We start from the raw sequence: 17,956 nt of genomic DNA on the forward strand, positions 1-17,956 counted from the left end.
AGTTCAGTACCTGGACCCTTCTTCTACGCAGCCGTGATGCTGTAATTGATGCAGTATGTGGTTTGGCATTGTCATGTTGGAAAATGCAAGGTCTTCCCTGAAAGAGACGTCGTCTGGATGGGAGCATATGTTGCTCTAGAACCTGGATATACCTTTCAGCATTGATGGTGTCTTTCCAGATGTGTAAGCTGCCCATGCCACACGCACTAATGCAACCCCATACCATCAGAGATGCAGGCTTCTGAACTGAGCGCTGATAACAACTTGGGTCGTCCTTCTCCTCTTTAGTCTGAATGACACGGCGTCCCTGATTTCCATAAAGAACTTCAAATTTTGATTCATCTGACCACAGAACAGTTTTCCACTTTGCCACAGTCCATTTTAAATGAGCCTTGGCCCAGAGAAAACGTCTGCACTTCTGGATCATGTTTAGATACGGCTTCTTCTTTGAACTAGAGTTTTAGCTGGCAACAGCAGATGGCACGGTGAATTGTGTTCACAGATAATGTTCTCTGGAAATATTCCTGAGCCCATTTTGTGATTTCCAATACAGAAACATGCCTGTATGTGATGCAGTGCCGTCTAAGGGCCCGAAGATCACGAGCACCCAGTATGGTTTTCCGGCCTTGACCCTTACGCACAGAGATTCTTCCAGATTCTCTGAATCTTTTGATGATATTATGCACTGTAGATGATATGTTCAAACTCTTTGCAATTTTACACTGTCGAACTCCTTTCTGATATTGCTCCGCTATTTGTCGGCACAGAATTGGGGGATTGGTGATCCTCTTCCCATCTTTACTTCTGAGAGCCGCTGCCACATCAAGATGCTCTTTTTATACCCAGTCATGTTAATGACCTATTGCCAATTGACCTAATGAGTTGCAATTTGGTCCTCCAGCTGTTCCTTTTTTGTACCTTTAACTTTTCCAGCCTCTTATTGCCCCTGTCCCAACTTTTTTGAGATGTGTTGCTGTCATGAAATTTCAAATGAGCCAATATTTGGCATGAAATTTCAAAATGTCTCACTTTCGACATTTGATATGTTGTCTATGTTCTATTGTGAATACAATATCAGTTTTTGAGATTTGTAAATTATTGCATTCCGTTTTTATTTACAATTTGTACTTTGTCCCAACTTTTTTGGAATCGGGGTTGTAAATAAATCTTATTAAAAAAAAAGATAAATGTTGACAAAAAATGCTACTATGTTTTTTGTTGTTGTGAACGAGCGAGTCGCCAGAGGTCCGTAACTGGGGTCCGTACCATAGGATACGGACCCACTCGCCAGCCAATCAGAGTGCAGGATTTGATGGAAACCGCACTGCGAAAAAAAAGACGTTATGTTATATGGAAAGGAAACGCAGGACCAAACTAATAAATATCGGCGGTCAGCGAGCATCTCGGTCTGATCAGCTGTTTGTTTAGTGACAGAATGATGTAACTGTTTTGCACAGTCAAAGGTAAACTTGCTCATGTGCATGCACACAGACTTCCTCGATCTGCTTGACTGCGCAAAGCGAGCGATTTCATGCATGCTAGGGGATCCTCTCAAATGAAATAACTTCCCAGGCACAGAATGGCCTGTTTTTTTTTTTTTTTAGATGTTACAGAAATAAACGTATCACAACGACCAAACTTCAGAAGGAACTCACCGATTTTATGGAATCGAAAGGCTGTCCAGCTTTAATTCTCAAAAATATTGTTTCTCCAACAGAATCACAAGAGTCTACCGCGTACAGAACGATTTTCACGCCCGCTATCGTGCCACCTCAAGAACCTACGTCTACCGCTTGGCCACAGGAATCTGCCGTCACACCGAACTGCCCATAACGGAGAAGGATTTGTGCTGGACGTTATGGGACACGTGAGTTCCACAGATTTTTCTTTCTCTTCACCCACAGTGCGAGGTGGAATCAAAGGGATCTGATACTACACATGCTGCACATGTAATTTCTCAGGAGAGTCGATTATATATGAGCAAAAAATCTATGACACAATTAAGCAATCGTATCTGTCATCCAAGTGTCTGAAGGATTTTTTTTATTTTTTTTGTCTCGGTCTGAACATGTTTATTTGAGAGCTCACACAGAGCAGCAGGATGCAGGCAGATGCTCTTAGACTCTCCAAAGGAACAATACACACATCAGCCCTGGTGAATTACACACAAACGAAAGATGACAACTGTTTATCAAATGTGTGACAGTCTGTGAAAGCCAGTCACACGTCTCTGTGGCTGAACGGCTCGTTTCTAAACATACGATTCTTTGATAAAGTATATTCTTTGTGTTTTTGTCCATAAATAGATTAGGTTCTACTTTAATCAGCGAAGGATAATATTCAATCAAGTGAAGATGATTCCAGATGAGATCATATCGAGGTGACGGAGTTATTAAAGAGTCTTATGATGCCTTATGATTTAAAGGAGGACTGAAGGCAAAATTTTTTTATTAGCAAAATTCTAGTTATCTCATTTTATTAAATACAGGAATGCATTTTTTGATAGCTATTTTGTCACTGCTATAGCAAGTTATGAGTGTTTGAAATATGCTACAGTGGTGCTTGAAAGTATGTGAACCTTTGCTTTCAGTATCTGGTGTGACCCCCTTGTGCAGCAATAACTGCAACTAAACGTTTCCGGTAACTGTTGATCAGTCCTGCACACCGACTTGGAGGAATTTTAGCCCGTTCCTCCGTACAGAACAGCTTCAACTCTGGGATGTTGGTGGGTTTCCTCACATGAACTGCTCGCTTCAGGTCCTTTCACAACATTTCAATTGGATTAAGGTCAGGACTTTGACTTGGCCATTCCAAATATTAACTTTATTCTTCTTTAACCATTCTTTGGTAGAATGGCTTGTGTGCTTAGGGTCGTTGTCTTGCTGCATGACCCACCTTCTCTTGAGATTCAGTTCATGGACAGATGTCCTGACGTTTTCCTTTAGAATTCACTGGTATAATTCAGAATTCATTGTTCCATCAATGATGGCAAGCCGTCCTGGCCCAGATGCAGCAAAACGGGCCCAAACCATGATACTACCACCACCATGTTTCACAGATGGGATAAGGTTCTTATGCTGGAATGCAGTGTTTTCCTTTCTCCAAACATAACGCTTCTCATTTAAACCAAAAAGTTCTATTTTGGTTTCATCCGTCCACAAAACATTTTTCCAATAGCCTTCTGGCTTGTCCACGTGATCTTTAGCAAACTGCAGATGAGCAGCAATGTTCTTTTTGGAGAGCAGTGGCTTTCTCCTTCCAACCCTGCCATGCACACCATTGTTGTTCAGTGTTCTCCTGATGGTGGACTCATGAACATTAACATTAGCCAATGTGAGAGAGGCCTTCAGTTGCTTAGAAGTTACCCTGGGGTCCTTTGTGATCTCGCCGACTATTACACACCTTGCTCTTGGAGTGATCTTTGTTGGTCGACCACTCCTGGGGAGGGTAACGATGATCTTGAATTTCCTCCATTTGTACACAATCTGTCTGACTGTGGATTGGTGGAGTCCAAACTCTTTAGAGATGGTTTTGTAACCTTTTCCAGCCTGATGAGCATCAACAACACTTTTTCTGAGGTCCTCAGAAATCTTCTTTGTTCGTGCCATGATACACTTCCACAAACATGTGTTGTGAAGATCAGACTTTGATAGATCCCTGTTCTTTAAATAAAACAGGGTGCCCACTCACACCTGATTGTCATCCCATTGATTGAAAACACCTGACTCTAATTTCACCTTCAAATTAACTGCTAATCCTAGAGGTTCACATACTTTTGCCACTCACAGATATGTAATATTGGATCATTTTCCTCAATAAATAAACGACCAAGTATAATATTTTTGTCTCATTTGTTTAACTGGGTTCTCTTTATCTACTTTTAGGACTTGTGTGAAAATCTGATGTTGTTTTAGGTCATATTTATGCAGAAATATAGAAAATTCTAAAGGGTTCACAAACTTTCAAGCACCACTTTATGTAACATATCAGTCCGTATGTCAAAGCAATGGCCGTAAACGAGATCCGCTGAGACCTGTGCGAGACATCATAGGACGGAAGTAAAACGTACAGCGGAAATCAAAGTGACCAACATCTGCCAGCGTTGTCAAAAGACGCGAGCGCCCTCTTTCGAATGCTGACGTAATCAAGCTGGAAGTTTGGTTTGGTTTGATAGCAGTCAGGAAAGTTTTTGAAAAAGGTAGGCAGTAATCGTCATTGAAATTTGTTTTTGTGCAATATTTCATTTGGAAAACAGTTTTCAAAATGGTGGCGCCGACCGTTCACGTTTCAAAGTCTCACACAAGTCTCGTGAAGATCGCGCGGATAAGCGATGCCTGCTGTGGACCAAACGAACTCAATTCAACATGGCTAAAAACCGAACAGGCCAATAAGTATAATATTTAATTGCAATTAGTTGTCAATACGAGTCATGATACAAGGTTACTGAAACTGAAAACGTAATTGAATAACAGGTTAATTAAGAAAGAAAGCAAGTTTAAAAATAACTTCAGTTCTCCTTTAAGAGCTGAAGCAGATGTTGAGTATGGTGAGAGAAAGCCTTGGCGTGGTGTCTTGAATTTTAGGCTGCTGCCTGAGCATCTTTTTTGTTGACTTTTTCACTTTTTTGGATTAAGTAGGGCAGCATAAGCTTCAGGCTATAGTGACGCAAAACAACACCCACACAAGTGTGTGTGTGTGTGTGTGTGTCTCTCACTCTCTCTCTCTCTCTCTCTGTCTCTCCTACACACACACACACTATCTTAACACACGTACATTTCTGTTTTTTTCATTCGCAAACATCCATGATTCCAGGCAGTCCTTTATTTTGTTAATGAGTTTCTCTGGTTTTACTATTTATTTGTGTGTTTGAGGAACATGAACATTTTTTGTTTTATTCCATAAACTACTGACAACATTTCATTCAAATTCCACATAAAAATACTGTCACTTTAAGAATTAAATTGCAGAAAATGACAACTGGTCAAAGATAGTGTTTTCAGACCTTGAATCATGTACAGAAATCAAGCTCATATTCAGTTTTAAACAACACAATACTAATGTTTCAAATTAAGATGAGTTCATAAGTCAATATTTGGTGGAATAACCCGGAGATTTCATCCCAGCTTTCGTGCGTCGTGGCATGCTCTCCGCCAGTCTTTCACATTGCTCTTGGGTGACTTTATGCCACTCCTTGCGCATTCAGTCAGTTCAGCTTTGTTTGATGGTTTGTGACCATCCATCTTCCTCTTGATCACATTCCAGAGGTTTCCAATGAGGTTCAGGTCCGGAGATTGGGCTGGCCATGACAGGGTCTTGATCTTGTGGTCCTCCGTCCACACCTTGATTGACCTGGCTGTGTAGCATGGAACATTGTCCTGCTGGAAAACCCAATCCTCAGAGTTAGGGAACATTGTCCGAGCAGAAGGAAGCAAGTTTTCTTCCAGGATAACCTTGTACAGTACATGGTTTGAATCATGTGTCCTTCACAAACAAAAATCTGCCCCATTCCAGGCTTGCTGAAGCACCTTCAGATCATCATCAATCCTCCACCAAATTTCACGATGGGTGTGAGACACTGTAGCTTGTAGGCCTCTCCAAGTCTCCGTCTAACCATTAGATGACCAGGTGATGGGAAAAGCTGAAAATTAGACTCATCAGAGATGATGACCTTACTCCAGTCCTCTACAGTCCAATCCTTATGGTCTTTAGCAAACCTCAGCCTGGCTCTTCTTTACTTCTCATTGATGATGGACTTTTTTTTCTAGCTTTGCATGACTTCACCCCTGCCTGGAGGAGCCTGTTTCGAACCGTCCTTGCCATGCACTTAACCCCAGCTGCCATTTGCCATTCTTTTTGTAGGTCACTTGATGTCATCCTACGGTTGTTGAGCAACATTCAAAGGAGTTGAGGATCATCTCGGTCAGTGGAGAGTCGTTTTCGCTCTCTGCCAGTCTGTAACTTTGTTGTCCCCAATGTCTGCTGCTTGACCTTGTTCTTCTGAACCGCCATCTTTGAAATTTTGAGGATGGAAGCAACCTGACGCTCACTGTATTGCTCTGCCAGTAAAGCCAGAATTGAACCCTTCTTTTTCTTACTCAAAGCTTTTCTTTTTAACTCTTTTGGCATGATGAGATATTTTTGCATTCCAGTGAACTTTAAGGTACTACTTGCACTGTTTTTGCCATCCAGATTGGCATATTGCAAGAAGATAGTGATGACCACAGCAGTGGTTTTTATACTTTTCTTCGTTAAATAGGATTTGGTTTAGGTGATCACCTAATCAGTACCTCGTTAAGTAAAATGGAGGTGTGCTTGTGTTGGAACTCCAGCAGACACTGGAATGAAATGGCTGCTAAACATAACGATGCTGATTTTGAGGAAAAAAATTTAAGTGGTCTCTTAAGTTTTTCCAGAGCTGTATATCTGTGAAAATGTATTGTCTGCTGATGATGTCACTAACCTGACTGTAGTAACCGTTTCAGTGGGACTGTTGCTCGAAGTGGAATTTTACTTGGGGAACACAGAATGATGAAGTGATACGAACAGTGAAACGTCCCAGTGCAGTTATACTAAATATAAGCTCTCTTTGAATGCCACTCGTCCAATCAGATCAGTGGACGGGAACGAACTGCTGTATAAATAGGGTATAATATGCTGGAGTCTTAGAACCTACGTAGTGCACAATATGCCAGTTGAGATTCAACAAAGAAAAACAGTCATTTTCATAAGCGTGTATCATAATTCCTAAACAATTGCATGGAGTACCACTTGCTTTGTTTTTAATATTTTTGTCGAAAGTTAGTGCATAAATGGAAAATGTGTGAAAATAAGCTATGCCACAAATTACACTTGTTCATGCAGAGTGTTTTTCCGACAACAGGGTGCATCAGTCATTCAGCCTAAAAGTCACATGGTTTGATACTTGAGTTAACGGTGTTAAAAACTAGATTCTTCTCCTTGAACATGTAAATATTATGAAAATTCAAATCCTGTATGGGATATACAGTGGGTCAAAAAAGTATTTAGTCAGCCACCAATTGTGCAAGTTCTCCCACTTAAAAAGATGAGAGAGGCCTGTAATTTTCATCATAGGTACACTTCAACTATGAGAGACAGAATGGGGGGAAAGAATCCAGGAAATCACATTGTAGGATTTTTAATGAATTAATTGGTAAATTCCTCGGTAAAATAAGTATTTGGTCACCTACAAACAAGCAAGATTTCTGGCTCTCACAGACCTGTAACAACTTCTTTAAGAGGCTCCTCTGTCCTCCACTCGTTACCTGTATTAATGGCACCTGTTTGAACTCGTTATCAGTATAAAAGACACCTGTCCACAACCTCAAACAGTCACACTCCAAACTCCACTATGGCCAAGACCAAAGAGCTGTCAAAGGACACCAGAAACAAAATTGTAGACCTGCACCAGGCTGGGAAGACTGAATCTGCAATAGGTAAGCAGCTTGGTGTGAAGAAATCAACTGTGGGAGCAATTATTAGAAAATGGAAGACATACAAGACCACTGATAATCTCCCTCGATCTGGGGCTCCATGCAAGATCTCACCCCGTGGGGTCAAAATGATCGCAAGAACGGTGAGCAAAAATCCCAGAACCACACGGGGGGACCTAGTGAATGACCTGCAGAGAGCTGGAACCAAAGTAACAAAGGCTACCATCAGTAACACACTACGCCGCCAGGGACTCAAATCCTGCAGTGCCAGACGTGTCCCCCTGCTTAAGCCAGTACATGTCCAGGCCTGTCTGAAGTTTGCTAGAGAGCATTTGGATGATCCAGAAGAGGATTGGGAGAATGTCATATGGTCAGATGAAACCAAAATAGAACTTTTTGGTAAAAACTCAACTTGTCGTGTTTGGAGGAGAAAGAATGCTGAGTTGCATCCAAAGAACACCATACCTACTGTGAAGCATGGGGGTGGAAACATCATGCTTTGGGGCTGTTTTTCTGCAAAGGGACCAGGACGACTGATCTGTGTAAAGGAAAGAATGAATGGGGCCATGTATCGTGAGATTTTGAGTGAAAATCTCCTTCCATCAGCAAGAGCATTGAAGATGAAACGTGGCTGGGTCTTTCAGCATGACAATGATCCCAAACACACCGCCCGGGCAATGAAGGAGTGGCTTCGTAAGAAGCATTTCAAGGTCCTGGAGTGGTCTAGCCAGTCTCCAGATCTCAACCCCATAGAAAATCTTTGGAAGGAGTTGAAAGTCCGTGTTGCCCAGCGACAGCCCCAAAACATCACTGCTCTAGAGGAGATCTGCATGGAGGAATGGGCCAAAGTACCAGCAACAGTGTGTGAAAACCTTGTGAAGACTTACAGAAAACGTTTGACCTCTGTCATTGCCAACAAAGGGTATATAACAAAGTATTGAGATGAACTTTTGTTATTAACCAAATACTTATTTTCCACCATAATTTGCAAATAAATTCTTTAAAAATCAGACAATGTGATTTTTCTGGATTTTTTTTTCTCATTTTGTCTCTCATAGTTGAGGTATACCTATGATGAAAATTACAGGCCTCTCATCTTTTTAAGTGGGAGAACTTGCACAATTGGTGACTGACTAAATACTTTTTTGCCCCACTGTACGGCAGTGTGTTGTAGGTTGATTAAAGGTAGACGGCCTTTCGATTTCATAAAATCAGTGAAATTTAGTTCCCTCTGAAAATTGGTCATTGTGATCGATGTTTATTTCTGTAATATCTTTAAAAAATAAACCAGGCCATTCTGTGTTCCATTCTTCTTCCTTCTGAGATATTTTTCTTGAAAAATTTGTGACTTTTTAATCTCAGAATTTCTGAGGTTTTTTTTTTTTTAATTTATGAATTTATTTGGGGGGGCCCTCGGAATATTAACCCCTTCCTTTGCTTTTTTTTTTTTAAAGGTAGACTGTCTTTCAGATTTTTAAGAATTTTCCCCGACACCCAATTATTTTTGTTTATTGGACCAAAAGCTACTGAATTCGAATCACAGACTTCCAATTTTATTAGTTTTCTTAAAAATAGAACAATTAATGATTTTACAGCCATGTGGCCCTAAATTCTCTGCTATTTTTTCCTGCTTCACCATGACTCAATTCAAGGTACTATGTCATGCATGACGTGGTGGGCTTTCCCCGTTCGCACAAAGCATTGTGGGATACAAATTTGAAACAGGAGAGAAAAATGGCGGACATGAGTGTGCGAACGAAATGTGAAAGACTGACTACAGTAACAGAAAGCGAGAAGAAAAGACGTTATGTTATATACGAAGGAAAGGAAACGCAGGACCAAACTAATAAATATCGGCGGTCAGCGAACACCTCGGTGTGATCAGCTGTTCGTTTAGCAACAGAATGATGGAACTGTCAGTGCACGGTCAAAGGTAAACCTGCGCATGCGCGCACACGGATTTCCTCTGTCTGCTTGACTGCACGAAGCGAGCGATTTCATGCACATTATTTGCTTTAATCCCCTCAAATTAAATAACTTCCCAGCCACAGAAGTAGCTGGAACTGGAGACTCCTTCCAGAAACAGTAAATAAACGTCTCCTTTTTTGATCTGTATATGTGGCGCATCCGCCATAAACGTTTCGTTGCGAGTTGTTGCTATAGAAACAGTCCTGCATTAGAATGAGCACATTAATGTAAATGGTTAGTGCTGCTGCTGTTGTAGAAACTTAACATGTTCAGACCAATCAAAACTGGAGAATTAAACAGTGCTGTGGTGTAATGAGATTAAACACGCAATGATATCACACTCTGTTATCGACACACAATGAAACGTAGCGATTAAAACATCGCACAAAGCAAACTAGCGCAGATGACTTACTAGGGCTGTGCCGATAGACGATGCCATCGTCCATCGACGATGGTGGTCATCCATCACGATGGAGAGCCACCATCGTGATACCACGCCCCCTCCTGTCATAAACATGCATATATCATCTGGGCCTATTTAACCTAAAAAGTTAGTTTTTTGTTAGTTTAGTTAGTTAGTTTTGTTTAATATATAAATATATTATATAACATAATTATATATAAATACATAATTATATAAATCATTATAAAGTAATATCCTATTACCGCTTGTTCACATAGGCTATGGTGCAGGGACATACCATCTAGCATAGCTGCTAGATGGCCACTCGGCGTTCCGGAATTGGCCCGAGTGTAATTTCGCATACCTACAGTTACCAGCGCCAGAAGCGGGCCGATTTCTAAACATGCGGCTTTCCGCACTCGGTCCGCATTCGAGCCGAGTGCTCGGCACGGAATCGGACCTAGATTCACTCCCGAGTGTTGGCCGACTGTTTTTGCCGTAATCGAGCCGCGGGCATTTGCTTGGGCCCAATCCGCAGCTCATTAAAACCAGACAAAGTAAACATGCTAGTATTTTTGGCCAGAAACCTCGACATTTAAACATGGTGACCATTGCCTGCACTGTTAACTCATTAGGTTAAATTGCTTCGGACTGCCTGCGTTTTCTTGATTTTGATTTTTATTATTACTATCATTGTTATTTATTTACTTGTGCTTGTATTAACGCAGGCTCTCTCGTTTTTTATCGCTGTTCTTTGCTAACTGAGTCGACTTCATGAATATTTGGTAGCTTTAATTTCACTGTAAAAAGTTAATGCCCGGCTACGTTAAACTGTGTGAACGCATTTCGTGCTGCGCACGTTCCGGTTCTCTTCGTCTTGATCGTTCATCTTTAAATAAATATATGTTTACAAAATCATGTTCATGACTATTTATTTTGTAGCATTTTTACAATAAAAAGTTAATGCCTAAGCCTGGTTAATGCCTAATGCCTAAATTAAATTGTGTAGGCTACTGTTAAGCGCATGCTTGTGCGTTCCTGTTAGACTTGATTTGTTGTTCAGCCTACTGTATCTTTTCATGAATAGATACCGATTCACAGAATCACCTTCATTCTTCCCTTTGGTTTGACATTATGGCTTAGAGTGGACCATTTTGTGTCTGAAAGTAGGCCTATTTACCAGATTAAAGTTATTTGACTTCTGCTGAAGTCTGCGCTTCACTGCCGTTTGATGAGGTGAAATATTTCCCGACTGTTAATAGTGGCTATTTGTTTGAACAACATGACAAATTTTACATTAAAAGTATAGTGTAGGCTAAAATTTATTTATTAAGTCAAAATGTATTATTAGTAGCATACTGTATTTGTGTAACCACATGTTATGTTCACTAGCAACTATATACTACCCGCGGTGCTGAACGTTCTGATGGAGTACTGGTGGCGCATATGCACAAATATTTACGTGCTAATCTTGCCATTAATGGAAGTCTTTTCTCATTCCTTTTCCACCACATCAGTGGATCCTCCCCCCATCAATGACAATTTCCTGCAGGTACATGGTCATTTCTGCCTCAGACTTTTCTTCATCAGTAAGCGTGGATGCTCTGGCTGCTGCTCTCTTCCCAAGAAGGCTGCCCAAAGACCCTCTCTTTTTCTTAGGCACTGCCGCGGCGCAGTCACCTGGTTCCTCCCCTTCATCATGATGGACCGGGTGTTGTAGCACCTGACAGCGACGGAACGATCTCTGTCACCATCTCTTCCATCAACTCAGATTTTGTGGCGTGAAGATCAAACATAGAAAATTAGGTAGCCTAAATTTAAAGAGATAGTAGGCTATGGGATATAGTATCACAATTCTCAGCGCAATGGAATTTTTTTTTCTTTACGTACCAAAGCCTCGGATGAATATCTAATACTTACTAATAATAATAATAATAAAATATTTTATAACGTGGTATTAAAATTCCCCCCCCACACACACACACGATATGATCGTCCATCACGATGTTTGCACTGTAAACATCGTTGATGCCAATTAAGGGGACATCGCACAGCCCTATGACTTACTCATTCTTTCTAGATGTGTTTTGTGATTCATAAACATACAACCCCGATTCCAAAAAAGTTGGGACAAAGTACAAATTGTAAATAAAAACAGAATGCAATAATTTCCAAATCTCAAAAACTGATATTGTATTCACAATAGAACATAGACAACATATCAAATGTCGAAAGTGAGACATTTTGAAATTTCATGCCAAATATTGGCTCATTTGAAATTTCATGACAGCAACACATCTCAAAAAAGTTGGGACAGGGGCAATAAGAGGCTGGAAAAGTTAAAGGTACAAAAAAGGAACAGCTGGAGGACCAAATTGCAACTCATTAGGTCAATTGGCAATAGGTCATTAACATGACTGGGTATAAAAAGAGCATCTTGGAGTGGCAGCGGCTCTCAGAAGTAAAGATGGGAAGAGGATCACCAATCCCCCTAATTCTGCGCCGACAAATAGTGGAGCAATATCAGAAAGGAGTTCGACAGTGTAAAATTGCAAAGAGTTTGAACACATCATCATCTACAGTGCAAAATATCATCAAAAGATTCAGAGAATCTGGAAGAATCTCTGTGCGTAAGGGTCAAGGCCGGAAAACCATACTGGGTGCCCGTGATCTTCGGGCCCTTAGACGGCACTGCATCACATACAGGCATGTTTCTGTATTGGAAATCACAAAATGGGCTCAGGAATATTTCCAGAGAACATTATCTGTGAACACAATTCACCGTGCCATCTGCCGTTGCCAGCTAAAACTCTATAGTTCAAAGAAGAAGCCGTATCTAAACATGATCCAGAAGCGCAGACGTCTTCTCTGGGCCAAGGCTCATTTAAAATGGACTGTGGCAAAGTGGAAAACTGTTCTGTGGTCAGAAGAAGCAAAATTTGAAGTTCTTTATGGAAATCAGGGACGCCATGTCATTCGGACTAAAGAGGAGAAGGACGACCCAAGTTGTTGTCAGCACTCAGTTCAGAAGCCTGCATCTCTGATGGTATGGGGTTGCATTAGTGCGTGTGGCATGGGCAGCTTACACATCTGGAAAGACACCATCAATGCTGAAAGGTATATCCAGGTTCTAGAGCAACATATGCTCCCATCCAGACGATGTCTCTTTCAGGGAAGACCTTGCATTTTCCAACATGACAATGCCAAACCACATACTGCATCAATTACAGCATCATGGCTGCGTAGAAGAAGGGTCCGGGTACTGAACTGGCCAGCCTGCAGTCCAGATCTTTCACCCATAGAAAACATTTGGCGCATCATAAAACGGAAGATACGACAAAAAAGGCCTAAGACAGTCGAGCAACTAGAATCCTACATTAGACAAGAATGGGTTAACATTCCTATCCCTAAACTTGAGCAACTTGTCTCCTCAGTCCCCAGACGTTTACAGACTGTTGTAAAGAGAAAAGGGGATGTCTCACAGTGGTAAACATGGCCTTGTCCCAACTTTTTTGAGATGTGTTGTTGTCATGAAATTTAAAATCACCTAAGTTTTCTCTTTAAATGATACATTTTCTCAGTTTAAACATTTGATATGTCATCCATGTTCTATTCTGAATAAAATATGGAATTTTGAAACTTCCACATCATTGCATTCTGTTTTTATTTACAATTTGTACTTTGTCCCAACTTTTTTGGAATCGGGGTTGTACTCCAGGACTGGGATTGGTGAGCAGTGTTTGAATAGAGTCGACTATGTCGAAGTTAACTGTGTCTAAGAATCTTTGTATGTAACTTCCTCGGCAGGGAGCTAAACGTTGAGACCATGCAAGAGGCAGGAGCCGTGTTACAGGGAACGCACGACTTCAGCACCTTCCGTGCACTCAGCTCGGACGCTCCATTCAAGAACCCAGTGAAGACCATGGAGCTGGTGCAGGTTCAGCCTGGCCTCTCCTTCAGCCAGCGCCATTTCCACAGGTACACAATCTACAAGTCACATCCTGGGCTTTCTGGGTAATGTAGAAACCAACTAAGGGTGGAAATGCTTTGACCAAAAACATTCACAATTTCAAGGTTATATATTTTTAAGGGAATTTCTTTAAATGTCACTTAAAGCTAGACGGCTTTTCGATCTCATAAAATCGGTGAAATTTAGTTCCCTCTGAAATTTGGTCATTGTGATATAGGTTTATTTCTGTAATATCTCAAAAACAAAAAACCCAGGCCATTCTGTGGCTGGGAAGTAATTTAATTTGAAGGGATTAAAGCAATTAATGTCCATGAAATCGCTCGCTTCGCACAGTCAAGCAGACAGAGGAAGTCCGTGTGCGCATGCGTAGGTTTACTTTTGAATGTGCACTGACGGTTACATCATTCTGTCGCTAAACGAACAGCTGATCACACCAAGGTGCTTACTGAGCGCCGATATTTATTAGTTTGGTCCTGCGTTTCCTTTCCTTCATACAACCCCGATTCCAAAAAGTTTGGGACAAAGTACAAATTGTAAGTAAAAATGGAATGCAATGATGTGGAAGTTTCAAAATTCCATATTTTATTCAGAATAGAGCATAGATGACATATCAAATGTTTAAACTGAGAAAATGCATCATTTAAAGAGAAAAGTTAGGTGATTTTAAATTTCATGACAGCAACACATCTCAAAGTTGGGACTAGGCCATGTTTACCACTGTGAGACATCCCCTTTTCTCTTTACAACAGTCTGTAAACGTCTGGGGACTGAGGAGACAAGTTGCTCAAGTTTAGGGATAGGAATGTTAACCCATTCTTGTCTAATGTAGGATTCTAGTTGCTCAACTGTCTTAGGTCTTTTTTGTCGTATCTTCCGTTTTATGATGCGCCAAATGTTTTCTATGGGTGAAAGATCTGGACTGCAGGCTGGCCAGTTCAGTACCCGGACCCTTCTTCTACGCAGCCATGATGCTGTAATTGATGCAGTATGTGGTTTGGCATTGTCATGTTGGAAAATGCAAGGTCTTCCCTGAAAGAGACATCGTCTGGATGGGAGCATATGTTGCTCTAGAACCTGGATATACCTTTCAGCATTGATGGTGTCTTTCCAGATGTGTAAGCTGCCCATGCCACCCGCACTAATGCAACCCCATACCATCAGAGATGCAGGCTTCTGAACTGAGCGCTGATAACAACTTGGGTCGTCCTTCTCCTCTTTAGTCCGAATGACACGGCGTCCCTGATTTCCCTAAAGAACTTCAGATTTTGATTCGTCTGACCACAGAACAGTTTTCCACTTTGCCACAGTCCATTTTAAATGAGCCTTGGCCCAGAGAAGACGTCTGCGCTTCTGGATCATGTTTAGATACGGCTTCTTCTTTGAACTATAGAGTTTTAGCTGGCAACGGCGGATGGCACGGTGAATTGTGTTCACAGATAATGTTCTCTGGAAATATTCCTGAGCCCATTTTGTGATTTCCAATACAGAAGCATGCCTGCATGTGATGCAGTGCCGTCTAAGGGCCCGAAGATCACGGGCACCCAGTATGGTTTTCTGGCCTTGACCCTTACGCACAGAGATTCTTCCAGATTCTCTGAATCTTTTGATGATATTATGCACTGTATATGATGATATGTTCAAACTCTTTGCAATTCTACACTGTCGAACTCCTTTCTGATATTGCTCCACTATTTGTCGGTACAGAATTAGGGGGATTGGTGATCCTCTTCCCATCTTTACTTCTGAGAGCCGCTGCCACTCCAAGATGCTCTTTTTATACCCAGTCATGTTAATGACCTATTGCCAATTGACCTAATGAGTTGCAATTTGGTCCTCCAGCTGTTCCTTTTTTGTACCTTTAACTTTTCCAGCCTCTTATTGCCCCTGTCCCAACTTTTTTGAGATGTGTTGCTGTCATAAAATTTCAAATGAGCCAATATTTGGCATGAAATTTCAAAATGTCTCACTTTCGACATTTGATATGTTGTCCATGTTCTATTGTGAATACAATATCAGTTTTTGAGATTTGTAAATTATTGCATTCCGTTTTTATTTACAATTTGTACTTTGTCCCAACTTTTTTGGAATCGGGGTTGTATATAACATAACGTCTTTTCTTCTCACTTTCTGTAACTGTAGTCAGTCTTTCACATTTCATTCGCACACTCACATCCTCCATTTTTCTCTCCTGTTTCAAATGTGTATCCCACAATGCCTTGTGCAAACGGGGAAAGCCCATCACGTGATGCATGATGTAGTATCTTGAATTGGGTCATGGTGAAGCAGGAAAAAATAGCGGAGAATTTAGGGCCACATGGCCGTAAATTCATTAATTGTTCTATTTTTAAAAAACTTATAAAATTGGAAGTCTGTGATTCGAATTCAGTAGCTTTCGGTCAACTAAACAAAAAATAATTGGATGTCGGGGAAAATTCTTTTTATGACCTACACTTGAAAAATCTGAAAGATTTCCAATCTTCTGGAAGTCTGCCAGAAGATTGGAATACTACTGCTGTACTAGTAAGAGAGGCAGCAAGGAAGGTGCTAGGGTGGTCATCGGGAAGGAGGAAGGAAGACAAGAAGACATGGTGGTGGAACAAAGAAGTGCAGGAAATTATAAAAGAGAAGAGGCTAGCAAAGAAGAATTGGGACGATCAGAGAGACGAGGAAAGCAGGCGGTTATACAGAGAGATGAGACAGAAGGCAAAAAGAGCGGTAGCAAAGGCGAAAGCAGATGCATACCAGGAGTTGTACGAAAGACTGGAGACCAAAGAAGGAGAGAGAGACCTGTACAGACTAGCTAGGCAGAGAAACGGAAGTGAGGGATGTACAGCAGGTAAGAGTGATGAAAGATGTAAATGGAACTGTGCTGACAGAGAGTGTATTAAGACGGTAGAAAGAGTACTTTGAGGATTTATTAAATGAGGAGAATCCAAGAGAGAAAAGGTCAGATTCATTGGAGACAGCAAATCAGGAAGCAGAGTTGGTTACTAAGGATGAGGTGAGGGCAGCCATGAAAAGAATGAAGACTGGGAAAGCAGTCGGACCGGATGGTATCCCGATTGAGGCTTGGAGGTGTTTGGGTGAGACGGCTGTGGAGTTCCTAACGAGGTTGTTTAATAAGATCCTAGAGAATGAGAAAATGCCGAATGAATGGAGAGTGTGCTAGTCCCAATATACAAGAATAAGGGAGATGTACAGAGCTGCAGTAATTACAGAGGAATAAAACTGATGAGCCACACCATGAAGCTATGGGAAAGGGTATTGGAGGTGAGACGGAGAAGAGAGGTAGCAGTCTGTGAACTGCAGTACAGGTTTATGCCAAGGAAGAGCACGTCGGATGCAATTTCTGCTTTAAGAACGTTAATGGAGAAGGCCAGAGAAAGCTACATTGTGTGTTTGTAGACCTGGAGAAGGCATACGATAGAGTGCCGAGAGAGGAGTTATGGTATTGTATGAGAAAGAGTGGAGTGAATGAGAAGTGTATTAGAGTGGTGCAAGACATGTATGAGAACAGTGAAACAGCAGTGAGGTGTGCAGTTGGAACAACTGAGTGGTTCAAGGTGAAGGTGGGACTCCATCAAGGATCTGCTTTGAGTCCTTTCTTGTTTGCCATAGTGATGGATAGCTTGACGGACGAAGTGAGGCAAGAGTCACCATGGAACATGATGTTTGCGGATGATATTGTGATATGTGGTGAAAGTAGAAAGGAGGTTGAGTTGGGTTTGGAGAGATGGAGGGATGCATTGGAACGAAGAGGAATGAGGGTGAGCAGTAGCAAAACAGAATACATGTGCATCAATGAGAATGGGAATGAGAGTGTAGTGAAGATGCAAGGAGTAGACGTAAAGAAAGTTGGTGAATTCAAGTACCTGGGGTCAACTGTGCAGGAAAATGGGGCCTGCGATAGTGAGATGAGAAAGAGAGTGCAGGCAGGGTGGAGCAGTCAGAGAAGGATTTCGGGAGTCATTTGTGATAGGAAAGTCCCAGCAAAAGTGAAAGGTAAGCTGTATAAGACAGTAGTGAGACCAGCTGTGATGTACGGATTGGAGACCGTACCCTTAACGAAGAGACAGGAGGCAAAGTTGGAGGTGGCGGAGTTGAGGATGTTAAGGTTTGCGATGGGAGGTTGGCCAGGATGAGGAACGAGCACATCAGAGGGAC

At 41.5% G+C, this 17,956-nt stretch overlaps 1 protein-coding gene across 5 annotated transcripts in view; it reads left to right on the forward strand.

The window, feature by feature from the left end:
• pusl1 (pseudouridine synthase like 1) overlaps positions 1-17,956 on the forward strand; it is a 46,256-nt gene that overhangs the window by 12,586 nt on the left and 15,714 nt on the right. For 3 of the 5 annotated variants that reach the window (XM_060910248.1, XM_060910251.1, XM_060910247.1), the window contains 2 exons: positions 1,718-1,867; positions 13,630-13,800. In XM_060910248.1, the coding sequence (XP_060766231.1) occupies positions 1,718-1,867; positions 13,630-13,800 (321 nt within the window). The remainder of the gene's footprint in view (positions 1-1,717; positions 1,868-13,629; positions 13,801-17,956) is intronic. The other 2 variants (XM_060910249.1, XM_060910250.1) reach the window with 2 other exon arrangements.

The sequence above is a fragment of the Neoarius graeffei genome, chromosome 26 (assembly GCF_027579695.1).
Source record: "Neoarius graeffei isolate fNeoGra1 chromosome 26, fNeoGra1.pri, whole genome shotgun sequence".
NCBI classification, from domain to species: Eukaryota; Metazoa; Chordata; class Actinopteri; order Siluriformes; family Ariidae; genus Neoarius; species Neoarius graeffei.